The sequence below is a fragment of the Schistocerca nitens genome, chromosome 2 (assembly GCF_023898315.1).
Source record: "Schistocerca nitens isolate TAMUIC-IGC-003100 chromosome 2, iqSchNite1.1, whole genome shotgun sequence".
NCBI classification, from domain to species: Eukaryota; Metazoa; Arthropoda; class Insecta; order Orthoptera; family Acrididae; genus Schistocerca; species Schistocerca nitens.
Window position 1 is genome coordinate 336,508,365 of NC_064615.1, and position 27,691 is coordinate 336,536,055.

At 43.6% G+C, this 27,691-nt stretch overlaps 1 protein-coding gene across 1 annotated transcript in view; it reads right to left on the reverse strand.

Annotated features, from left to right (window-relative positions):
- Window positions 1–11,188: 11,188 nt before the first annotated feature.
- Window positions 11,189–27,691, reverse strand: part of LOC126235016 (WAS/WASL-interacting protein family member 3-like) — a 42,520-nt gene continuing 26,017 nt past the window's right edge. Inside the window, exon 4 of the mRNA XM_049943751.1 lies at window positions 11,189–11,365. Coding sequence (XP_049799708.1) covers window positions 11,189–11,365 — 177 coding nt within the window. The remainder of the gene's footprint in view (window positions 11,366–27,691) is intronic.

A 27,691-nucleotide genomic window follows, 5' to 3' on the forward strand; every position in this document is an offset into this window, starting at 1 on the left:
CACAGTTTTAATCTGCCAGGAAGTTTCATATCAACGTACACTCCTCTGTACAATGAAATATTCATTCAAGAAACATCCCCCAGGCTGTGGCTAAGCCAAGACTCCGCAATATCCTTTCTTCCAAGAGTGCTAGTTCCGCAAGGTCCGCACGAGAGCTTCTGTGAAGTTTGGAAGGTAGGAGACGAGGTACTGGCGGAATTAAAGCTGTGAGGACGGGACGTGAGTCGTGCTTGGGTAGCTAAGTCGTTAGAGCACTTGCCCGCGAAAGGCAAAGGCCCCGAGTTCGAGTCTCGGTCCGGCACACAGTTGTAATCTGGCAGGAAGTTTCATATCAGCGCACACTCCGCTGTAGAGTGAAAATTTCATTCTAGGTCGTCATCTTGTTTTAGTTTTTTTGTTTCGTTTTTATCTGCAACATACGTACTGCCCTTAATGTAAACCAACCAGTTATTGTTCTCGGGAGATTTATTTCATTTATTTACTTACTGCAAATTCTAAGGACTTGCTACTCGATATTTTAAAATAGCAGCCTTCTGTGCAACGAGTGAGTGACGATAGCAACGTAGTGGTACCTGAGTCTATGGCCTTTTTGCCTTACGCAGGAAGCATGTCTGTTACGTGATGCCCGCAGATACTCTTCATGTGTTGTTTTTAAAATTTTTTCTATTAACCTGTTTAATTATGCCTATTATTCTTGGTCTCTTACTAGTGTGAATATATGTATTTCTGTTTCTGATAGTCTAAATGTAGTGTATGTCTACTGTTTACGTACGGCCTGCAGAAGAAGAAAGTGTGTGCCAGGGAAACCTTCTTTCCTGCATGTACGTGAAGGTTTTTGTCTCGTACTCACTCTGTTTAAGTGCATAGAATAAAATGCAAGGGTTGTGACCTCCCCCTCACTTATCGACCTTAATGACAGTGAAAAATTAAACCGCGTGTACCTAATGGAAATTTGGGAAAAGCAATCGTCACCGACGTCAATCTGTCGGTGAAGAGGGAGGAAAGGATTACATCTAAATGAAAGGAAAAATGCAAATGAAATTGGTGGAAATTAATTTTGAGAAAAGGGTAAAATTAATAAAGAAAGTAAATGTGCGGTCGTCACGTTAACAATTAATTGGCGTTAATTAGATATTTGAGATTTGGGGAAAATTACGGTCACCCGTCCTATAGAAAACTACTATAATAACTGAAAATGAAAGGTTATTGCACATATAATTAGCACTAAAGGCGTGGCAACTGAAGGTTGACACGTGTTGTGTGAAAACTGAAAGTTTGTCAGAAGTAATAAATATCGCTACACTCTGACTTAATTTAGCAGAAGAATTAATAAAACCGGAAGATTGAAAGTTAATTTAGTGACTGAAATTAATAGTGAGCTTTGTTTCTGAAGCACTACGAAATTCAGTAAAATAAGGTTAGTCTTGGGCTACCTCAACAATCATTTCAAAAGCTACTTGAATCTACGGAATTTAGAAATAAGAGATTTAACTTTGAACTTGAATTAAATGATTCTGAACAATTAACAACAGTAAAATTTTGTACGTACCAAGCTGAGCTGCAGTCACAGGTAAGCTAAAATATGGTAACAAAATTCGCACTCTTAATTTGTGCTTGTGTAAGCTAAATATTGTAGCCAGCTATGAATACTTTAACTGAACTTTGAAATTAAAGCAGTGAAATGGAATGATATTACTTTAATGCTGGTGTTTGAATTTCAACGACACTCGGGTTCATCCCGGAAAAGGAAGGGACCCTGCTTGGTAATGCAATTGGGACAATGAGCAACAAAGGTTCATGCTATGTTGCTATAATTTTGTGACGGACAGTTCGAAAAGCTGAGTTCTGCCATACAGTTCTAAAACTTTACGTGCTTCCAGTCTTCCTTGTTGGTTGATTGAAGGTTTGAAATCGTCGACGGAGGAGGTGGCGACAGTCACTCATTGTCGGCCCTCGCTGTTGCAGAAGCTGGATGTTGGCGCGCCTTCTTCTCGACACGGTCACCAGGCGAAACGGGCTCTTGATGTGCGCCAGCTAATGCTTCCCGTCCGCGACACCGTGTCAGAAACTATTATAGCAAGTCGCACAACACACCTGCTCCACCGCCCTACTCCCGCCAGACTCTCTCTGCCCGCGCTCCACGCGTCCGAGTTCACACTACCAAAGATCCTAAACACTTTGGTTCTCCACACGACCTATCGATGTAATCGTTTGATAGCATACTTTTCCCTAGGCCAGACCCAGCGTAAAAATACAAATATATATATATATATATATATATATATATATATATATATATATATAGTAAAACAATTACAATATATAAAGACACAGAAATGTCATATCTTCAGGTAACAAAACAAGGAAAAAAAATTATAGTACAATAGATGGAAATAGGAGGATATGCATTTCCGGCGTTACAGGGTGATTTCCTGCATGCTGAATATACTATAACTCGCCGAAACTGGCTAAATATCACACAAAGTAATGTTGGCGAGTCCAAGATTTTTGGGGTAACTACCGGCTTGTAACGAGCAGAGCTACCTAGCAAAGTGACACTGCTACAGGAACAGATGGTAGCACCTGTTGTTTGCATGAAATCTTATGGTTTTATTATTTTTTTGATGAAAAGAAATTATGCTTTAAAAACATGAATTTCAGAACAGTATTTGGTATAAAATGGTTTCTCATTGTCATTCTTAGCGCAGGTTTTCAGCAATCTAAACATAATTATTTTTATAACTTTTTAAACAAGCTGTTTCAGCCTATATATTGCGTGTATTCCTCATACTGACAACAGGAAATTCGCTTATGTAGACGATCTAGCCACTGGTTTCTTACAAAAATTCATAGATAAAACGGAAAAGATATTGACAGATGACTCCTCTGTCAGTCCTATCGTGAGTGACGAATCCAACCCAACTGTAATAAAACTGTACGCTCCATCTCAATAATGGCCAATCTATTGTAACGGAAACCCAGTGACACACTGTCCGACATCAAAGTACCGGGTGATCTAAAAGTCAGTATAAATTTGAAAACTTAATAAATCACGGAATAATGTAGATAGAGAGGTAAAAATTGACACACATGCTTGGAATGACATGGGGTTTTATTAGAACAAAAAAAAAAAAGTATTGCTAGACGCGTGAAAGATTTCTTGCACGCGTCGTTTGGTGATGATTGTGTGCTCAGCCGCCACTTTCGTCATGCTTGGCGTCCCAGACCTCAGTCCGTACGAATATTGGCTTTGGGGTTACCTGAAGTCGCAAGTGTATCCTGATTGACCGACATCTGTAGGGATGCTGAGAGACAACATCCGACGCCAATGCCTCACCATAACTCCGGACATGGTTTACGGTGCTGTTCACAACATTATTGTGATGACTGGGTGTTGTGTGATGTCCTTAGGTTAGTTAGGTTTAAGTAGTTCTAAGTTCTAGGGGACTGATGACCATAGATGTTGTCCCATAGTGATCAGAGCCATTTGAACCATTTGAACAACATTATTCCTCGACTACAGCAATTGTTGAGGAATGATGGTGGACATATTGAGCATTTCCTGTAAAGAACATCATCTTTGCTTTGTCTTACTTTGTTTTGCTAATTACTGCTATTCTGCTCAGATGAAGCGCCATCTGTCGGAAATTTTTTGAACTTTTGTATTTTTTTGGTTCTAATAAAACCCCATGTCATTCCAAGCATTTGTGTCAATTTGTGCCTCTCTATCTACATTATTCCGTGATTTATTCAGTTTTCAAATTTATGCTGACTTTTTGATCACCCGGTATAAATTTTAGCGGAATATGTAATGTAGCAGAACGTTAATTTCGTTCATTTTTAAAGTTATTCTACCAAGAAGCGACCAAATAATGATTCACAGTTCTCCGCAGTCGAGCAGTACGAACTCAAAGCTTTCCACTTCTGAGTAGTGTTCTGTTAATATCATATGCTTTTTGAAGGTGGAGAACAAATGGAAAAGTCATAACCACAGTCTCCTGCACAGGGTAGTCAGAAGCAGCCTGAAAAGTTTGTAAGGGAGTTGCGTGGTAGGCTGTGCTGAGAAACAGTTGTTGAGAAACAAATTCGATACATTGAGCCGCTTCCGAGTTAACTAGCATTGAAGTTACCCAATCAGGCTGTTGCGCACACAAATTCAAACGGCCCGTCAGAAACGGTGACGGGAAACGTGTTCTTCGTTTGATTTCCTAAAACAGAACAAGGGAGTGATGCAAAAATTGGACTTGAGATGAGAGGAAGAATCGAATCCAAGCCTAAGAGTGAGGAGTCTTGTGCGCTATCATCTACATTATGAGAACCGCGAACACTAATTATACGCTGAAGAGCCAAAGAATCTAATGTCGGCAGGCGTATTCAAATACAGAGAAATGCAAACAGGCAGAATACGGCGCTGCAGGCTGCAACGCCTATACAAGACAAGTGTCTGGCGCAGTTATTAGATCGGTTACTCCCACTAACATGGCAGGTTGTCAGCATATAAGTGAGTTTGAAAATGGTGTTATAGTCGGTTCGCGAGCGATGGGACACACCATCTCCGAGGCAGCGATGAAGTGAGGATTTTCCCGTGCGTCCATTTCGCGACTGACAGTGAATATCAGGGATCCGGTAAAACATTAAATCTTCGACATCGCTGCGGCAGGAAAAAGATCCTGCAAGAGCGGGACCAAACGACGACTGAAGAGAACCGTTCAACGTGACAGTAGTGCAACCATTCCACAAATGGCTGCAGATTTCAATGCTCGACCATCAACGAGTGTCAACGTGCGAACCATTCAACGAAACATCACTGATATGGGCTTTCGGAGCCGAAGGGCCACTAGTGTACCCTTGATGACTGCACGACACAAAGCTAAAACCTCGCCTGGGTCCGTCAACACCAAGACGGCTGTTGATGACTGAAAACATGTTGCCTGGTCGGAAGAGTCTCGTTTCAAATTGTATCGAGCGGATGGACGCGTACGGGTATGGAGACAACATCATGTGTACGTCAACATGGGACTGTTCAAACTGGTGGAGGTTCTGTTACGGTGTGGAGCGGGTGCAGTTGGTATGATATAGGACCCGTGATACGTCTAGATACGACTCTGACAGGTGACATGTTCCTAAGCATCCTGTCTATCACCTGTATCCATTCATGTCCATTCTGCATTCCGACGGACTTGGGCAATTCCAGCAGTACAATGCGACACCCCACACTCCAGAATTGCTAGAGAGTGGCTCCAGCAACAAACTTCTGGCCACCAAACTCCCCAGACGTGAACATTATTGAGCTTATCTGGGATGTCTTGCTACGTGCTGTTCAGTAGAGATCCCCACCCCCTCGTATTCTTACGGGTTTACGGTTAGCCCTGTAAGTTTCATGGTGTCAGTTCCAAAAATGGTTGAAATGGCTCTGAGCACTATGGGACTTAACTGCTGAGGTCATCAGTCCCCTAGAACTTAGAAGTACTTAAACCTAACTAACCTAAGGACATCACACACTTCCATGCCCGAAGCAGGATTCGAACCTGCGACCGTAGCAGTCACGCGGTTCCAGACTGTAGAGCCTAGAACCGCTCGGCCACTCCGGCCGATTGTCAGTTCCACCCAACACTACTTCAGACATTAGTCGAGTCCATGCCACGTCGTGCTGTGACACTTTTGCAAGCTCGCGGGAGCCCTACACGATATTAGGCAGGTGTACCAGTTTCTTTGGCTCTTCAGTGTATATCTGGCGGACAGCTTGAATTTGGGTGCGCAGCAGCCTTATTAACTTCAGTGTCGATTAACTTACAAACGGCACAATGTACAGAATTTTTTTCTTAACAATTATCACTCAGTACAGCCTACCATACACTCTTACAAGCTTTTAAGATTGTTTCTGACCACCCTGTCGTGAATTTCGAAGCTCTGAAGATACACGATTCAGATTTCGGTTGGCCTCCGGTCTTTTGCAAAGCCGTACCATCTGTCGCCGACGAAATGTGCGGACCACACACGACAGCGGCCGCCCACCTTGTGTCGGGGCGGCGGAGCGCGCCGACCAGCGGCGGTGACTGAATGCTGCTGGCTGAGCGCGGGATTACGTGCTTCGGCGGAGAGCCACGTTACAACACGGGCTGCGCAGGCCTCGGAGTGTACAAATACACTCAGCGTTTTGTTGCCGAGGCGAGGGCGCGCCGTAATGGAGTGCCGCCTCCACAAAACATACTGTTCACACCTGCGAGCGGGGGGACGCCCCTATAAAGCATTCTTACACATTCCTGTTCCTCCGCAGCCCGCGTAAAATTGTCACCTGCGCTCGCGAGGCACGCGCTTCTTCCATTTCTCTGTGGCTGTGCTAAAGAGATGAATGGCCGCCATCTTGCGTCACGCTAAACGCTCTTTGGCGAAATACGGTACAGGGTGTACAGGCACGTCGAAGCTTGGCGAAATACGGTGTAGGGTGTACAGGCATGGCAAAGGTATTGTTGGAACAAAGCGTGGCAATTAAAACGGTGGAACGGAAGGGAAAAAATATCTCCAGGAATTCTCCACTTCTCCTTCACAGCTGGTGGAACGAGCGAACTGAGGAATTTCGGTCTCCGCTTCTTGTGACTGCGTCGGAAGGGCTCTTCCCGGAACTTTTGTAATTGAATGTCCAGTACTGAATGTTGCTTTACAGTTTATGTTGTGTATTCATCCGTCTTTTGTGTTGTGGTATCCATGTGTAGTATGACACCTGTTCATTTAATGTGTGTGTATGTATGTGTAAGTGTGCGTGTGCGTGAGACAGAGAAAGGGAGAGATTAATTGTTTAATTAGTCTGCTAATTTATTAATTAGTCTGCTAATTTATTAATCAGTCTGGTTATGTTGTACATCTTACATCTCTATTTTTCTTATTTTAGTATCTAACATGGTGAGTTCTTGCTTATACCGACTTCGTCATTAATTAGTTTTTTGTTGGTAGGGCACTTGCCAACGAATGGCAAAGGTCCCGAGTTCGAGTCTCGGTCATGCAGACTTCAGACATTACTCGAGTCGATGCCACGTCGTGTTGCGGCACTTCTGCGTGCCCGCGGGGGCCGTACACGATATTAGGCAGGTGTACGAGTTTCCTTGGCTCTTCAGTGTAAGACGCCAGTTCCAGTTTCTAGCTCCGATACGGAGAGCATTCGAAGTGCACGATGAAGCAGCCACTCCCCTACTGTGGACTTGCTTAAGCTTCAGGCGTCCACTTAAGCTGAAGATTGTACGCAGACTATCTGGCGCCTTCACTACCTCCTGAGAGTGTTCATCTCTTTGGCATCACGTGAATTCGAACCCTGCCGCTGCACTCGGCTCCTTGTGGACCGCCTTGTAGCTCATCATTGCCCAGGTCGGTGCCACGATTTTAGCACCGACCTCCGCTGTACTGTATTCCGTCGCTCGAGACTCAGTGTTACTCCAAAACACGTAAACATTAAACCAAAGTATATTTCGTCACTTGCATTGAAGGCTACCAATACTTTTTCTTAGTGGCGCAGATTCATTTGATGGATAATTACGTTCACGTTTTCACGTACAACAGATCACGGCTGGAGTCCAGGCATCGAGGACACGTAATAGTAAATCTCACAGCGCTTGAAGAAGACGGCTGAATCGGTTGTCTAAGTATAGTGCATGAAATGAAAACAATATCTCCTCAGAACACCCGGAACTATACCATCAATCTTCGGTGGAATTAGAAGCAAAAGAGTCGGCATTAAGAGTGCAAGAGCATTTCCACTGTTAAACGTAGAGAAAGCGGATAAACGGCAAGAGTACACTGTACACTTCTACGAGCCGGAGAAGATGCATCCTGACGTGGTAGAAGAAATGAGAGTCTAATTCGAAGACGTAGACGATCCAGTGTTAGTGTCAGAATTTGACAAATCTTTGAAAGACCTACAATCGAACAGGACAGAAGGAGTAGATAAAATGTGCTTGGAATTACTAAAAGAATTGACGGAAGCGGCAACAAAACGGTTATTCAGTTAATGTGTAGAGTCTACAAGATTGGAGACGTATCGTCAGACTTTCGGTTATCCTTCCCACCAATCCCGAAGACAGCGAGGACAAGTAAACGAGAGAACTATGGCACGATCAGCTCCATAGCTCATACGTCCAAGGTACTGACAAGAATAATATACCGAAAAATTGGAAAGGAAGTCTAGAATCTGTTAGATGAAGATCAGTTTAGTTTAAGAAAATTAAAGGCACCAAAGTGTCTATTCTGCCTTGCAATGGATGCAAAAATGGAGGCAAAAATCAAAACACTTTCGTAGGACTTGTCTACCTAGAAAAAGCCTGCGAGTATATAAACTCTCTCCTAAGTAAACTATCTCTCTTACTACTCAATATGTACATCAAAGAAGCAATGACGGAAAGAAAGGGAAGCTGGTCCTGAATTTTAGGGAGAAAGGACATCAATCATAACATTCTCTGGTGATATTTTTCCATTCAGTGCAAGTGAAGAAGAATTACAGGACCCATCTGAACAGAAAGAATACTCTGATGACAATAGAATATGTACTGACAGGAAAGCGAAGAACATGAGCCTATTTGAGAAGTAGCAGAAATAAGATTGACGGTAAAATTAACATCAAAATTGGAGACCACGAACCACACAAAGTGAACGAATTTCACCATTCTGGAGGTTTCAGTAGTATGCTCCTACAATGATTTACTCATAACAACTGCAATCTGTTGGCACCAGACTACGGCAACCCCCAACAGCGATGATGTTTGTGTCTACCTGTTTAGGCGAACGCGTATGCACATTTTTCCACTGCTTGCTTTCCTCCTAATTTGGCGGCTAAAGAAGTCATCTGGATTGGAGCTACACAATTGCAACACTTCCATTGCTATTTCGGCTGGGTGTCAACAGTGGCGGAACCTAACCCAGTGAGAGGCGAACTTTATCAAGTTCAGAACGTCGAGCAAGATGTTGACAACTGACTCGCGTCTGATTTTCGCTCTTTCCATCGCCGAATCGATTGTAATACGCCTGACTTGGAGTAACACGTTCCCCACTTCTCTTGTGATTCCTGGTTCTTTACAGAGACACGATTTTGGAATTGGTTCTTCGCCTTTCAGACTTGTCTAACCCCACTGGAAGTGTCTACGCCATCTAACCACTGCGTCGGATGATTGAGCACTGTCGCTGTACACTTCCACCAACTCAGCACGGATTGTTGCAGCGTTGTTCCCCTTCAAATCAGAAAACGAATTACCACACACTACCCCATTTCATCAGTGGTCTGCAGCATTTTGTTTAGCCTTTTGTAGCGGCGTCTTGCAGTGCAGTGGCGCGGGTATTTCACAAAGGCAGACCCTAAACTTCAAACAAATGTTAAGAAAGTATTTTCTGGGGGTTTTAATTACGACTTTATGACTGCCTCTCGTTTTTAAATCCATATTAAGTTACTATTCTGTAAACCAGCTCGTTCCACGTCGTTACCACGAGGCGTGTTTATTAAGTAAGTACCGTTTTGAAATTAAAAAAAGAGGTGCTAAGATATCTCAATAATTTTATTTTTACATGAAAGGCTGTACCTTAATCTACTTTTCTACATAATTTCCGTCAATATTGAGGCACTTGTCATAGCGTTGTACCAGTTTTTGAATACCTTCCTCATAGAAATCTGCCGCCTGACTTGTTAACCACTGCATCACCACTGTTATGACTTCGTCATCGTCTTGAAGACGCTGACCGCCAAGGTGCTTCTTCAACTGCAGGAACAGATGGTAGTCACTGGGCGCAAGATCAGGGCTGTACGGAGGATGATCTAGAGTTTCCCATCGAAAAGATGTGATGAGATCTTTGGCCTGATTCCCCAAATGCGGACGGGTATTTTCTTGCAGCAAAACGGTGCCATGCTCAACTTCCGTGGACTGTTGCTTTGATTCTGGTGTGACGTAGGCCACCCATGTTTCATCGCCCGTAACAATTTGGCTTAAGAAATCATCACCGTCGTTGTGGTACCGCTCAAGGAAAGTCAATGCACTGTCTAAACGTTTGGTTTTGTGCACACCCGTAAACATTTTTTGTACCCAACGTGCGCACAATATTCGGTAATTGAAGTGCTCGGTCACAATGCCACAAAAAACACTACGAGAAACATTAGGAAAATCATCCCGCAAGGAGGAAATCGTAAAGCGTCTGTTTTCTGTCACCTTATTGTCCACTTCCTGCAACAGACTTTCATTAACGACCGTGGGACGCCCACCAGATTTGGGCGGCCACCTTTAAATGCTCTCACCCACTTTCTTACCATTCCATCACTCATAATGTTTTCTCCGTAAACTGCACAGATCTGACGTCCGGGGTGACCGAGCGGTTCTAGGCGCTACAGTCTGGAACCGCGTGACCGCTACGCTCGCAGGTTCGATTCCTGCCTCGAGCATGGATGTGTGTGATGTCCTTAGGTTAGTTAGGTTTAAGTAGTTCTAATTTCTAGGGGACTGATGACCTGAGAAGTTAAGTCCCATAGTGCTCAGAGCCATTTGAACCATTTTTTTTTGCACAGTTCTCACGATGAATATCGATCGCTTTTAGGCCTTTAGCAATAAGAAATCTTATGACAGCCCGTACTTCACAGTCGGCGGGGCTCACGATTATCGGAGGCATCTTAAACACTCAGTACACAACGTAAACAAGGAAGAATCAGACTGTAATGGCGTCAGTGCGTAGATTGAGGTCCAGGCTTTCATGTAAAAATAAAATTATTGAAATATCTTAGCACGTCTTTTTTTTAATTTCAAAACGGTACTTACTTAAAATACACGCTTCGTAAATCTATGATGCGTGAAACATCTGCGAGAGTAACAACCTAATTAACTACTTGAGCGATAAATCGTTGCTAGCGGAGAAAAGAAAGTGAATTATTTCTCGAAGATGGTATCCGATGCGCGCGCGTGGATTTGTGTATGTGTGTGTGTGTGTGTGTGTGTGTGTTTTATGGAGGAGGAAGTAGGAGCACCGGGGGAAGAGAAGAGTGAATTAGTTTGTGTAGTTGTAAATGGACGGATGTGTTACGTTTGGGATGCGCGTTAAGCAGAGGACGTGCAAACGACGGCAAGTACCTGTGAAAGCCGTCGCCGGCTAACCCGCACGGCGCGGCACGCTCGCCCCGCGGCAGCGTGAGGCAGTGGGGGCGGGCGGCCCCCCGCGGGGCCAGCGTGCCCTATGGTCCAGCATTAGCGACCGCCGCTTCATTAGGGCTCTCCGCAGGGGGCGGGGGTGGAGGCGGCCGTGGGGGCGGGGGCGGGGGCAGGGGCGGCACACTCGCTTCCAGCCTGTCTCTGGCCGGCAACACGGCTGCCGGCTCCTGTACTACTATCTCTGTCCTCTTTGCTCTCGCCTTATAGAGCCTAATCTTTCACTGTACTCTTAAGCTTCCAGAGCCTTTCCTTCTCGTTTTGTGTAGGCAAGATACAAGACTTGGATCTACACCCACAATCTTCGATTTCTATCAATCAGTTTCTACACCTACACTTCACAAGCCACTTTCAGCAGCTAACGGTGACGTGAACGTGGACGAGACATCCGACATCACGAGAGACAGCGCCGTCGCCACTCGGGACAAGCAGCATAACGTGATTTTCGCTCTCAGCGGACTTCGGCGGCCACTGACGGCTTCATTCGGCTCACAAACTTCACAGTTTTCCTTACATGAATAGCTGCTTTGCCTCTGTTAACGATCGTCGAGAACGAGCGGAGAATATCGTGAAGAAGATATTGCACTTGTCGATGGCTTAAACAGCGAATTTCTGATAGAGGAAAGCTACATAATGCTGTACTGTGATCTGAGATACATACTGGTTGTCCGATACTAGTGGAAGTTATTCTTTGCCTCAGATGTATTTTCATCCCATTTTTAGTTTTAATTCGAATATAGTTAAGATATAGTGCCTAATGTCAGTTTGACCATGTGTAATATTCCGACGATGCATGACTACCAACATTCCGAAATAACGTACTTCGTCAAATAGATATCAAGACCTAAATTCGTTTCTTACATTCATTCGAATAGAAGAAGAGTTTTCTTCGAAGCTGCTCACCATCACTGAAAAAGATATTTCCCGGTTAAGATACAAACGTGAGTCAGTCTATAAACCCCCAATGTATATACATTATTTATATTCATTGTGTAAATTGTACCAAAAAGACGTGATTATCGTTGTGCCGTAGCATATAGACGGTATACTTTCGTAGCACACTTGTTGTAACACTAAAAAACCTCAGCTACACGAAACTTTTACCTACCGATATGTAGCTACCCGTCATTTTATTATTATAAAAAATCGTGGCTAAAGCGACGAGTTTTCGAGAGCTCCTCAATTTGCTGATGCTCTGAAACATCTTATATTCATACCACGTACTCTAAGACGTTTAACGCCATACAATATGGTGGATCCTATGTTTTGCTGTCCACAGCTCGTGGTCTCGCGGTAGCGTTCTCGCTTCCCGAGCACGGGGTCCCGGGTTCGATTCCCAGCGGGGTAAGGAATTTTCACCTGCCTCGAGATGACTGGGTGTTGTTGTGTCGTCTTCATCATTATCACCATCATTCATCCCCATTACGGTCGGAGGGAGGCTATGGAAAACGCCACACTACGCTCTGTCAAGGAGCACGGTACATCATCATCATCATCATCATCATCATCATGTTCTGCTTGTAATGTAAAACGATGTCGCATCTTGCTGGCCATGTTCCTCCCTGGAAGGCAAAAACCTGACACACCAGATTCTCTATTTCGCGTTCAGCAATATAGTGGAATTCCATGCTGTGAAGTCACCAGCTCCTCGTCCAAGACCGTTTTCACGTCCCGTGAGAGGACGGCTTTATGGTATGTGGCGGAGGATACATGTTGTACCACTTTCACTCCCTCTTGTTCCACTCACGAACAATCCGCACGAAGATTGTTGGTAAGCCTAACCGTGAGCTCGAATGCCTGATTTTACTTTCATTGTCTTCGTGCAACATTCATGTAGCAGGAAGCAGTATATTGGTCGAATCTTCTAGGAACGTACGCTCTCTGAATTGTAACAGTAAACCACACCGTGAAGCACAACGCTTGTCTTGCAGCGTCTGCCGCTGCTGCATGAGCAAGTCCGTGACGCTTTCGCGCTTGCCAAAAGAGCCTGTGACGACACGCGTTGCTCTTATTGGGCTCCTCTCTGTCAATCATATCTGGTACCGATCCCAGACTGACGAGCATTGTACAAGTATAGGTCGAACGAGGGTTCCGTAAGCTAACGCTTTTGTGGATGGACCAGATTTCCTGAGGACTCTTCCATTGTATCCCAGTCTGCTATGTACCATAGCTGCGATTAGTTTTATGTGTTTGTTCCGCTTTAATCGCTCCGGACACGTACTCCCAGATATTTTATGTTTGTTAACTGCTTCCTATTATAGTTCTGCAATCGTGTAACAGTACAATAATGGGTATTTATTTTGTGGGTCAATTGTCATTTCTTGCACCAAGTGTCGATCCTTAGCAGGCCTCGTAGGTCTTACTGCATTTCGCTACAATTTTCTAGCTTGCGACTTCCCTATACACAACCGCATCATCCACGAAAAACCCCATGGAACCGTCAATGCTGTCCATTAGGTCATTTACGTATATTCTGAAAAGTAATTGTCCTTTAGGGTGCATCAGAAATTACTTTTACGTCTGAAGATTTCTCTCCGTTAAGAATGACATGTTTTGTTCTGTTTGCTAGGAACTCTTCAGTCCAGTCACAAAGCTTATCTGATATTCCGTATTCTCGCATTTCACTCATTACATGACAGTCCTGACCTGTATCGGGGTCCGCAGCTCGTGGTCGTGCGGTAGCGTTCTCGCTTCCCGCGCCCGGGTTCCCGGGTTCGATTCCCGGCGGGGTCAGGGATTTTCTCTGCCTCGTGATGACTGGGTGTTGTGTAATGTCCTTAGGTTAGTTAGGTTTAAGTAGTTCTAAGTTCTAGGAGACTGATGACCATAGATGTTAAGTCCCATAGTGCTCAGAGCCATTTGAACCATTTGAACCTGTATCGGGCGCTTTGTGGAAGTCAAGGGACACGACATCGACCACTGCGCCGGCATTTATTGCTTTGTGGGTCTCGTGCGCGAACAGAGCGAAGTGGGTTTCAAACTATCGTTGCTTGCAGAACCCATCTTGAATCCTTCAGAAACGATTTTCGGTCTCCATGAATGATGCGCAAGAACTAAACGTGTTACATAACTCTACTACAGAACGACGTCCACGATAATGGTCTGCTGTCATGCCATCTTGAGCAATAGGCGTCACTGGGTGACGATATGGAGGGGCATGTGGTCAGCACACCGTTCGCCCGGCCGCTGTCAGTTTTCGTGAGCGGAGCCGCAACATCTGTCAAGTAGCTCCTCAATTGCCCTCAAAAGGACTGAGTCTACCCCGCTTGCCAACAGCGCTCGGCAGACCCGGACGGTCACCCATCCAAGTGCTAGCCCAGCCCGACAGCGCTTACCTTCGGTGATCTGCCGGGAATTTTGGTTATCACGGCGGCAGCGCCTTTGGATGTTGCGCATATACACGTGTTTTTAAGATGTTTTGACTTACATTTGTGCACTGAAGGTGGCTACACAGTAATCGAAATCTAGATATGAAATAAACGTCATTGCGACTAATTGCTATACCCTTTACGACTTTTCAAGAAGACTGTTGCTGAATGTTGACTGTGTGGGTTACATATCACACATTATCTGAATGTTTTAGTAGCCTTTAGTCTAAATTGTGTCTTCTTGAACTACTGGTCACGTGAGGGTGTTTTTATAGAATGAAACCGCCAGCCGGAGTGGCCGAGCGCTTCTAGACGCTTCAGTCTGGAACCGCGCGACCGCTACGGTAGCAGTTTCGAATCCTGCCTCGGGCATGGATGTCTGTCATGTCCTTAGGTTAGTTAGGTTTAAGTAGTTCTAAGTTCTAGGGGAATGATGACCTCAGCAGTTAAGTCCCGTAGTGCTCAGAGCCATTTGAACCATAGAATGAAACGGATCGTAGGTAAATAACACTCGAATTAATGAGTTAAGCAAGCACAACATGATCACGATTGTACACGTCTGGGGATACAGTTAGTAGTTTAGTTGCTCGTCAGTTGTTGTTGTCGGTAGCTATCTGGCTAGTGATTTGCTGCCACAGACCGCGGCAGTCGACAGCAGCCGCAGTCGTTATGGTTTTGCTCACGTCGGTTGGTTCTGAGGGCGGCGCTTTCACCCCTGACTTACCACACGCTTGATTAGGTGGTACATGGAAAACCCAGTGCTAAAACGATATTGGAAAATGAGTGTCTCACGTGTCGCACGATCTGCGAACTATCAAGTGTCCTGCAGTTGCGCGTGGTAGTTGTCTTTCGCTCGATTGTTGTGGAGTAAAACGTTTGACGACATCTGAGACGCTGCGGTGATAGGGAAGCTCACTCTCCAACACTGCAGTTTTCTATTATTCCTAGACGAGCCCGGAGAAGACGTGTGGTGGCTACAATTTTAGGATGATGAGTGACCGAAGGAAGGGACCAGATGGCAGGCCAAGGAGGCCTAACACTTTATTTCCAACTTATACATTGACTCTGGGTGTGATGGGTAGGTAGTCAGTCAGTCAGCTGCTAGCGTCCATCCACCTTGCTGGTGCCCTGCTCTGGTGACGTCTGCTCTCGGCGCTGGGTCCATAGCTACGTTGCGTCAGCTGCAGCACCGATGTCAGTGAATCTTACAGAAGTAGTCCCTCTTCGATGAATGACCGCACCAAGGTGGCCAAGGTGAGACGCTTCCCCTGCGTTGTCCGAAGACGACTGCCGTACCGTTCAGTGGACGGATTTAGTGTAAGTAGCGAGTCCCTGGCGGGGACTCAAACCTTTGACTGTAGCTGGAGGCTCCATGTTGTATCCTGGTTCAGTATAGCCCCTATGTCCTGACGGAGCTGCTAGACTGCGAATGAATCTGCTAAAAAATCTACGGTTATTTATACCAGAAAGCAGCGCACTTGTGCTAATGTGCTGCTCCATGTCACGTACTCGGCAACACCACCGAACTGCTGATGATGGAGACATCACTTTGCCTGCACCACGCATTATTGCTGCTTTCGCAAGCTATGCCAAGCGATGCTGGCCTGTCTCGCCATAATTTTATATGCCTGTTGTCTTAACCTAAATGTCGACACTCAGCGCTCACCGGCCACATGCGGCAAATGCAGTGATCCACCACACCTTCTCGCAAATTTTGCTCTTAACCAGATAGCGGCGCTAAACAACGCTCGGGGGTGTACACCATCCATCCGAAAAGTTCCGAGACTGAATTTATTCCTGGCGTTTGCTCCACTCACTTAAACTCCTAAACAAAAACAACGATGCGTCGATGCCTGATGTAACTTGATTGTAACGCAAAACGTGGACAGTTCTTTTCTTGCATCATGGATGACAAGACTTGGTATTTTAATAGGGACCTACCACAAAACGACAAAGTGCAGAAATTCATATGAAGTGTCAACGCTTTGGCGACGTAGCCACCATTGAAGCCAATGTGACGCGCGAGTTGAACAACATCCCGAAGAAAGACTTTCTGTTTAACGTGGTTGCATGAACATACTGTGCATTGTACTCCGATTCCTTGAGACTAAAAAGCTTGTGAAAAGTTCTCGGTCTTCCAGGCGGGTGGCGGTGTCTTCAAATTGCGACGTTTCGACGAGTGACAGTTTGAAGACAGTTTGAAGACACCGCCACCCGGCTGGAAGACCGAGAATTTTTCACCAGCTGTATACTACGGGAAAGCATACATTCACATAAAAAGCTTGTGTCCGCAAGTAAGCATGGATTTAGAAAAAATCGCTCATGCAAAACTAGCTTGCCCTTTTCTCACATGTTATCCTGCTAAATATAGATGAAATGCAAACGCAGATTCCGTATTCCTATATTTTCGGAAAGATTTGACATGTTCACCCACTGCCGGAAGGTCTGAGCATACAGATTAAGTTTCAGGATATGTGAGTGGCTCGAAGACTTTTTAAGTAGTAGAACCCCGTATGCAGTCCTCGACTGTGACAGTTCATCAGCGAGAAGTATATCGTTAGGAGAGTTACAAGAAAGTGAGATACAATACATGAATGATCTTACAAACAGGTGAGCAGCAAACGTTGTAAAAAAGTCTTTTTTTTTTAATTCTGTGATACAATGACTTTTATGGTTGTCTTTACAAAAGAATGAAATCATTATCTTGAAACAAATCCCCGTAGCTAATGGTAATAGTACGACTAACCCACATGTCGGCTTGTGTGCCTTTCCTTATGGATGTACGGAAGTATGCACAACTGTCAGTTGACGTACAAGTTTGAATGTGTCACTTACTACTGGACCAACTTACGTAGCTGTAGAAAATGTTTTTATGAATTTTTGAGAGGATTCTGCCTTGCGCAAGACAGCATTGTAGTTTTGTTTTCACCCAGACATGTTTCAGCACTTTTATATGCTATCTTCAGTTGGTTTGTTTATTTTCCTTCTGCAAAACTGTTAACATGTTAACCTTTAAGGAAGGAAGAAAGGAAATTAACACACCCACTGAAGATAGCGCATGAAAGTGATGAAACACGTCAGGGTTAAAACAAAACTACGAAGGTGTCTAGCATAAGGCGGAATTCCTCTCAAATTTTCTTAGCAAGCACAAAAATAAAAATAATTGCAACATTCGCAAGATGTTGACAAGTTACTTATGAAACAATTTTGTATGCAAAATGCTGTACACTAATGGCGAACGCTCTAAGAATGGTTTCTTTCTTTCTATAGTTCTCTTATATATTACTGCATCCCTTTGTTTCATTTTTGTAACGCTGTCAATTACTTATTTTCTTAGGCCTTGACTGCGTACTGTTTTATATCATTGGTACAGCCAACATTTAATGGAGATAGTCTCTTATACAATAATATAATGTATTGTGGAGACATTGTGTTCTAGCCTCATTTTGCCGACTGATACTGTGCTTGATCTGATAATTAGTATTTATTTACATAATTATGTATAGAATATTTTCCGGCAATTGTTACCATAAGCAATTTTCTTTTATAGTTGTTATTCTACATCTGGAAATGAATGTATGAACAGTGGAAAGTAACCATCGTTTAATGTTTTTATATTTAACATGTTAACTATTAAAAGACTTTGTGAAAAACGTTTTAGACTTCTTAAAGTATTAGATCGCTTGCCACCATCTCGTGGTTCTGTCAGAAATTAATATAATTATTGCGTCTCCGAAGAAAACAATGCTAGAAAAATAATGAAAGCTTCACTCCATACGTTGGCGTACTATCTTCCTAACCCACTCAGTACCGCAGAATACAGAAGAATAGGCAGAGAAATCTGAACAGTTTGAGGAATAGCTTCTTAATTGCTAAAAGTTCTTTATTTTACTTCATGACTGGTTTCGAGTTTTATAGTGTGAAATGTGGCAGACCGATGTACATACCATTTTCGTTTAATATGAGATTGGTTCCGCAATTAGAGGTTGATAAGAGTTCGGATTTCATCGGCAGTGTTTGCACTGAAGTATATCGGACACAGTGGTTGTCATTACAGAGCATTATTTCCTTTCATTCAAGATGGTGCTGGACTCACTTGCTTCTCTGTGGTTTTTTGTGTGTTTAAGAAAGCGCATTGCATTGGATTCGGGACGGGACGGGCAGAGAATGCAACGCAATGAAAAGAGCGACCGTCACCCATCAGCGCATCCCCGTGCCTCAAGTATTGTCATCGCAGAAGGCAACAGACGGTTGTCCGCGTTTCCACAACAGTTCACGAGAAAATAAATGAATCAGAAAGCCTGAGTTTGCAATTACTTATTCTGGAATACAAAATTTTAAGATAAAGTTAAATGGAGTTACTGATTAAACAAATGTAACTAAAACTTCGTTATGCAAAAAAAAAAAAAAATAAAAAATAAAAAAAATATTTTCAGGAGTAACGTAATGAAAACTTTTGAAAAAGGCAATCAATTTACTTTTAATTACTGAAAGACTGAACTGAATTTACTTTAAGCAAATGAGCAACAACAATAAGATACGTATCAGTCCAGCAGAAGTCACTCGCTCACTCGCTAAGCTACATGCAGAATAAATGAAATGTGCACTCTTAATTTGTGCCGTATCTTTAGTTATTAGTTTTGCAGTGAAATTTTACGTTACTTTAAGTGAGTGAGGTTAATACTCTAAATTACAAATTAGTTAAGCCTGTGTTATGCAATATAACAATGAACAGTTACTGGGGCAGAAAATTTAGAATGAAACTGGTCATTAGCAAACACACAAAACTGGCAGTAAATAGTTAATGAGTTTTCATATTTTTATGACACTCGGTGGCTGCATGGAAACGAAAGGGATCCTCTGCAGCTTAGTGTGCGCTTATACGAAACTTCCTGCAAGATTAAAACTGTGCGACGGACCGAGACTCGAACTCGGGACCTTTGCCTTTCGCGGGCAAGTGCAAGATGAGGTACTGGCAGGAGTAAAGCTCTGAGGACGCGTGGTGAGTCGTGCTTGGGTAGCTCAGGTGGCAGAGCTTGAGTTCCAGTCTCAGTGCGGCTTACATTGTTAATCTACAAGGAAGCTTCAAGGGATCCTGCTTGGTAATAAAGTCTGAGGACAATGACAACAGAGGTGCGCTACAAATTTTAACTGTCGCAGGATATTATTATTATTGAAGTTAGTCATACTTTGTGAAAGAAATGTCACGGAGTAATGCCTACGTAAGTTTATAATTTTCCACTTAAGAGCCTTACGATGTTGTAGGTGTGAGGACGACGAAATATGTAGCCGATGACAATGCTGAACTGCCGCTGGCGCTGCTGCTACTACTGCTACATGAGATCCTCGAGTCGTCTCCAGAGCCACGGGTGCTTATGGGACAGGCAATAGTTAGAACTGCGGCTTCCTCCGACAGTCCAGTCCTACCGTGCTCTCAATGCTTGCGGGTTAACGAATTGGACGCGCCTACACTGGCGCGATCATAGCTGCACACCGTGTCTGCGGGAGCACCCAATGAACACTTCCGCACTCTTTCACGTCTCAAGCTGCCCTGCTCGCAACGCCACAGACTCTCCATACGCAAAGATAACCAATGGCACAGCTACTGCCATTTCGTCGTTGCTATCGTTACATTTAAATAAAGTTCCCTGGATATTACCCGGTAATTTATAATATTTTAATTATATCTTCAATCAATTATATACAGTCAGAAATAAATACACTATTACATCGATTACGTATTGAATATAGTTTCTGTAATAAAGCTTACAGATTCAGAAGTACAGTACAAGTTATCAACGGATATTAAACGGCGAAAACTTTTGGATGGAGCAGAAGGTATTTTACGTGCATTTTCGATGTTACACAGGATGTCAGGGGGTGAGCTAGGGGGTAGTGGGCTACTGCGCAGTTTTACAACCTAGTACTGTCCAGTGGCCAAACTGCGGCTGGGCGGCTGCTTTCTCATGTTTCGCGGAGAGCTTTTTCGAAATAACCATCAGACGCTTCTCAAAAGGGATATGGATTGCAGAAAGTAACGGCTTAGCGTCATGAGCCGCTTTCCAATTTCACCGGACCTCTGCTGCGAGGCTTGTTGCTTGGCGCGAGGGAACACCATGTAACGTTGTTACTTTAATTTGCTATGAAAGCGGTACTGATAGCCAATAAAAGCGGTTTAAAACTGTGAGCTGTCTGGGGAAGTTAACCTTGCATTACTGAGCAACTGTTTCACCAGGTATCCAGTCTAGCTTACCAAATTCCCAACCAGACTAACATTAATTATAATCTTTTAATAGTCATACGACAACCGGTGATATGTATATAAAAAAGATAATTTAAATAAAAAGAAATAAATCAATTTATATTTGGAAGTTTATTTTAACATTGATCATTAAAATTTCAGCATATTAAACGTGAGTCATAACTAAGCTGGTGCCTTATTTAGGACTGTGAAAATGTGAGTTTGTAATCTTACGGAACACATCAAATATGGAGCCAAGATTGGGAGACTGCATACAACACTGCATTCATAAAATAACACACGAAGAACGTTGAAACATATGCAAGAGCAAATTAACCACAACCAACCGATTCAATTTTCACCCAAAGAAATTACATTCGTAGCACAATCCTGTCCGTCATGTAATTACCACACACTGGTATACTAAATTCATACTAACTCTCTGTGAAATCTTCCCGAAAAGAACAGCTGAGGGCTACTTTGATGATTACACCACATGCTTCACGTGGTCAACTTGGTTTACACAAAGAGTGTAACTCCACAATAATTTCGATAATTAAAATAAATTAGATCGAAAAGCAGTTTACAAAAGAAAAACCTCGAACTGATTACTATCGTCTTACTATTAACCTGATGGTCAAACAGTTATATAAGCACGTGGTACTGGTCTCGCAAACTACACCCCACGTGGGTTGAACATAAAGAAAAGTTGCTATATTGAAAAATATTGTCAAGACGAGACGTTATAATCACACAAGCATTCGCATTTAAGACTGATGATCTTAGTTAGAGTTACTGATCAACACGTGGTTCCACTTTACTCACAAAGTAGTGACAAAGCAACTACCAGAAGATATTCTGAACTTCACATGCGAATTACACTGCGTTGCAATTTACGATAACATTAGATATTTTAGAGATAAACCTGAAATAAAGGTGGTTAAATTTTCAGTTAGGCTGAACTTAAGAAATCCATTGTCCTGCGGACTTAGCAGACACGCGCTTAGCCGGAGATCTTACCACTTCAGACGCTCGCCCCGGACAGACTGACCTGCGCTCCTACCGAGCGTGCTTCCCAAATACCAACGGAAGTGACCAGAGAGGCAGCTTCCTGTACCAACATTATAAGGGACAGACAGGACCATACTAAGCATAGAAACCTCTCTGCTTTTAGAAAGCGTAGCTACCTGTTCCGACGTTGGACCTACTGTTCTCTAGCAGACAGGCTTGTCTGCTACCCTCAAGCATGCAACTAGAAACACATTTGCTCATTCATCCTCTCACACAGAAGGGAAGGGGGATGACAGTATCTTATCATATACAGTATATAAAAGAAAGCGGATGTAGGTTCCGTATGAGACTGTGTGACATGAATTACATATAAGAATTACATATAAACTGTGCTTTAAAGTGTAGTAGTGTGACAGATCGTTCTTGTTTATGTGTAAAAATAACACGTTCCACTGCTCAGTCTCCTCCCAGACAGTCAGAAACGCCACAGTAAATTTAGAACAGGAATTTATGCCGTAAATGACAACAGATTTAAGAAATTAACTTGAAAGGAATCCAACAGAGACCTTTCAACCATTGGTAAAATAGTGATGTCACTGTGTTGGACGTTTTTTTAGAAGTAAAAGGGCGTTTTGTTATTTGATCGAAGATGTATCGTGACGCATTGTCTTGGCGGGATTTCGTACTGAAAGGAACGTTGCTATTGGCCCGCCCTGTTTTGAATTTTCCACTACTGGTGGGCAGGCACTGTGTGGTGAGAAGCGCATAAGAATGAGCTACAATTAGAGGTCGGTGGTTAGACACAGAGGTGAACGGACTGAAGGGGTCCGTGTAACGCCGATAAGGAGGATGCACCAGAAGACTGTGGGAAGACGCGGCGTACAGCGCATCTCAGCGGATGCCCGGGAACCTGGGTGGCAGCAACAGCAGTGCGCTGTCGTTCACTAACACAGAGCCGTTTGCCCGAAGGCGGTGGTCCCTACGGCATACGGTGAATAATTTACGGTCAGCATAAATAGCAGCACCAACGTGAGGGCATTCTTGGTCTGCACATCCTGAATTCTGTACGACCTCCCGTTGCAGGTCCAGCATTGCTGTACTGACTGTATGAGCTTCTTAATTTGCCAGCGGGTTACAGTCACGGTTTTTGTTTGAAGTCAATGACGTTTGAGGTTGATTTACTGATCGACATTTTCATGAGGAGGGCACCATTTTCTCGGTGACTCGAGTAACACTGCAAAGTATATAAGCTATTATATGTTAACTGTTTCGCTGTCTTTCATGACCTGTTTACCATTATGTCTTGCTGTATAAATTATTGGATTAAATGAAAGATTTTTCTGTTAGAAGCCTTCCATTCACATTTAAATGTTTATTTTGTACAAATCCCCACTTTCGGAGCTACAGCTAGCGCCTAAAAATTCACGTTATCCATTAAAATTGTTTATATTAAATTTATAGCTTACGTTTTAAAGGAATTGCTGGTCCCCACTCAGTTTTCTGGGTCAGGATAACTTTTCGGACGCAGGGGGTTGGTAACGGAAGCCAGATTTTAGTGAAATATGAAAATTATGCTCTGGTAACGCAAGTTTTTTTTTTCTTTTTGCACAGTTTTCAGATTCCACAAGAAAATGGCTGCAGTATGAAATCTTAAACTGGTAGTGCATTAAAATGATGACCTATTAGCAACTGCAGTGGTTATTTAACTTCGTTGCAATCACAAGCTTCGTATACTTCACATAGGCATGTGACTCCATCGACAGAACAGAGGACTTTATGGAACTACACAAGAACTCATAAAAGAAATTCTGACAGACACAAAAGCAAGGGTGAGAATCTGAGGAGCACTGTCAGAAGAGTTTGAGATCAAGACTGGTGTTAAACAGGGAGATGGCTTGTCACCATTGTTGTTCAATATAGCACTGGACGAAGTGATCATGCAGTGGAGAGCAATAAACGAGGAAATGGGAACACCAAAGACCCATGTACGGGACAAAAAGGACAACAGGGCTGAAGTGGACTGCCTAGCCTTTGCAGACGACATAGCAATAGTACGTGAGACGAAAGAAGACGCAAAGACACAACTCAAGTAAGGTGGGACTGAGGTTCGCCTATAACAAGACAAAGACATTAAATACCACTGCAGACTGGGAAACACCTGAAGGCACTGTACAAATGGTGAACAAATTTAAATACCTGGGAGAATTTATAACAGGAAGGAGCAGGTGCAAGGAGGGAATAATAGAGAGGATAAAGATGAGGTCAGCCTTCTGTATGACGAGAGATATATGCAATAAAAAGAATATATCCACAGAGGCAAAGATAAGCCACTAAAAGGCAACGGTGAGGAATGCAGTATTATATGCTGCTGAGACTATGACACTAGGAGGAAATGGGACAGAACAACTAGAGAAAGGAGAGAGAAAAATACTGAAAAAATACTAGGTCCCAAAAGAGGTGGAGAGAGGTGGATGCGAAGACCTAGGGAAGAATTGTGCCGGAACATGAGAACAATATCCGGGGAAATCAGAGTCAAAAGGGCAAGGCTTGCTGGACATGTAGTTAGGATGAGTATGGACAAAATGACGAAGAGACTGTGGGAAACAACAGGGAGGACAAGGGGAAAGACAGGAACCAAGTGGGTTGTTGAACTTCGGAAGGACTGGTTGGAATTGGGGATCAAGGTCTAAGGAAAGGAGAATTGGAGGAACAAATATACACCGACCAATATGCCGGAGATCAACGACAGAGAAAAATACAAGAAAAGATTAGAGTGTCACCAGTGGAGCCGACAAGAGAAAAGGACACTGAAGATCTCGGAAGAAGAGCGGAATAGAAGAAGAGAAAGAATGAAGAGGTTCTGGGAGAAGAAGAGGAAAGTGCAGTCCACGAAGGGGCTACCCGTGGTCCTACAGAGGCCGTAACACAAGAAGAAGAAGAAGCTGTGACATGGGCTCGAATGCAACAGTGATCCGAAAATGTAGAATAAATTTCTTTTATTTCACTTCTGTGGTCGAAGACTTGTAGGTCCTCAGACTACCAGTATCGGTCAACAATGAACATCTTCAGATCTGTTTTGTAAAAACATGTCCTAATGTACTGCCACTGTGGCTCCAGTATATTAGGATATGTTTTTACAAAACAGGTCTGAACATGGTCGTTGCTGGCCGAAACCGGTAGTCTCAGGAGCTACAAGTTTGGGGCCATAACCATGTAATAAAAGAAAATTAATTCTCTGCAAGCTGTAGAACAGCAGCGCTCTCTAAAGATAGAGAAACTAATAAGAAAAATCTAAACGCCGTACGATTATTATCTCAGCTTCAGCACAGGTGCAGGTAACGGCAAATAGTGGTAACATTGCTGAATGTGGAAAGTACGTACTGATAAACTTAGAACTACCTTTACGTCATAGACGAAGCTAGAGAGTTCTACAACGCCAATTGCTATCAGATGCCCACAATTTTGCAACTGTACATGAGTAAAGCTATAAACCATCGTAGACTAATTATAGTTAACAGGAGTAGTATGTTTTAGGTTGATTAGTGCCCGCAAGTATATGGCCCAAGAGTAAACCATTAATGCTTGTTGTCCCTGGGCAGCATGTCAGGTGTTGAAGTGTAGACGCGTGGATGCAAAACGGTTAGTCTATACTGACAGTTGTAGCTAACTTGAAAGTAACTTACCTGACGGATACACTTCCACTTTGATCGGCTCTGAGTTCGTTGTTCAAAAATGGTTCAAATGGCTCTGTGCACTATGGGACTTAACATCTGAGGTCATCAGTCCCCTAGAACTTACAACTACTTAACCCTAACTAACCTAAGGACATCACACATATTCATGCCCGAGGCAGGATTCGAACCTGCAACCGTAGCGGTCGCGCGGTTCCAGACTGAAGCGTATAGAACCGCTCGGCTACACCGGCCGACTCTGGGTTCGTCGTACAGTAGACTAAAATAAGAGACATGTTATTGTATAGGATCCCACTTCTGGTCACCAATGGCAATGTATACAGGCAGGGAAGGGGAGAGAATGTTGATAGAGATGCTTCGTGACGACAGCGTGCAGGAGGTCGAGCGGTCAGGATTTGAGAGTGGGCATCTACGGCTACCGTTAAATGACAAAACAGAAAATTAGGTACAATAAGAGGATATATTTCAACGTACGGTGTACAAGGGGCGCGTCTAGGTTCGGAAGTTACCAGGTTCAGGCCACTCTAGGAGGTCGAACAATTAACTGAAATGGGCAACGGAAGGGGAAGCGGTTCACGTTAACTTACGTTGGTGGCCGGTCGTCAAAAGCAGAGACAGAGGCTCTGCCCTCCGAAAAGACGTCTGTTCTGCTCGAAGTCTGAATTACAAGAGAGACAGGTAACTGCGTTCCGCACCGCAGAACACTCCACCATCCATACCCGTGACCTGTACGAGGTGTGGCTAGAAAAAAACCGGACTAGTACTGGTGAAACAATAAAACGAATGCAATAAGGCTGAAAGTCGCGTGGCCTGTCACGTGACTCTCGCTCCGCCTACTGCTCGAGTTTCATCTGCCTCCTGCACTCAGTCTGCCCGTGGCGTCTGTTTTAAGTAGTTGACGTTTTGTCTGTGCGTCGGAAAATGTTGAGTGTACAGAAAGAACAGCGTGTTAACATCAAATTTTGTTTCAAACTAGGCAAATCTGCAAGTGAAACGTTTGTAATGTTACAACAAGTGTACGGCGATGATTGTTTATCGCGAACACAAGTGTTTGAGTGGTTTAAACGATTTAAAGATGGCCGCGAAGACACCAGTGATGACACTCGCACTGGCAGACCATTGTCAGCAAAAACTGATGCAAACATTGAAAAAATCGGTAAACTTGTTCGACAAGATCGCCGTTTAACAATCAGAGCAGTGTCTGAGTTAACAGGAGTTGACAAGGAAAGTGTTAGGCAGATTCTTCATGAAAGTTTCAACATGAACAAAGTGTGTTCAAAAATGGTTCCAAAGTGTCTCACAATTGAACAGAAGGAACGCCGAAGAATGATTTGTTCTGACATCCTGGAAAACATTGAAAGTGATCCCACCTTCTTACAAAATGTTATTACTTGCGATGAATCGTGGTTTTTTACTTACGATCCCGAAACTAAACGCCAATCGATGCATTGGAAAACTCCTGGTTCTCCACGACAAAAAAAGCACGAATGTCAAAATCGAAATTCAAGGCAATGATGATTGTTTTTTTTTTTTTTGACATCAAAGGGATTGTGCACATTGATTGGGTACCAGAGGGACAAACAGTGAATCAGCATTACTACATTAGCGTCCTGGCTACCCTACGTGAGCGAGTACGGAGAAAACGGAACGATTTGTGGAGAAAAAAGTCATGGATCCTTCACCAAGACAATGCCCCAGCTCACAGTGCGTTGTCAGTGAAGACGTTTTTGGCAAAACACAACATTCCCATCTTAGATCATCCACCCTACTCGATTTGGCCCCCTGTGACTTTTTTCTTTTCTCTAAAGTCAAGTCAGCTTTGAAAGGAACTAGATTTGAGACTGTTGAAGCAGTAAAAGAAAAAGCGACGGAAGTAATGTATGGACTTACCGAAAATGATCTGCAGCATTGCTATGAACTGTGAAAAATTCGTATGGAGCGGTGTAGAGACCGAGGAGGAGAGTACATTGAAGGAGATAACATGAAATTGTAAATAATTGTAAATAAATGTTTTTTCCAGCATCAGTCCGGTTTTTTTCTAGCCGCACCTCGTATCCCACGCACGCTATTGGCGAAAACCAATGGAGTGAATTCGTTAGCAGTTTCAACAGAGGTCTCAGGGCGTCCCTTGTCAGCAGCTTTAACTGGACAGAACTGCCTCGGTGTTGAAAGACAGGCAATTTGTGTCACGTAGGCACAGCGTAAGTTGCTCTAGGA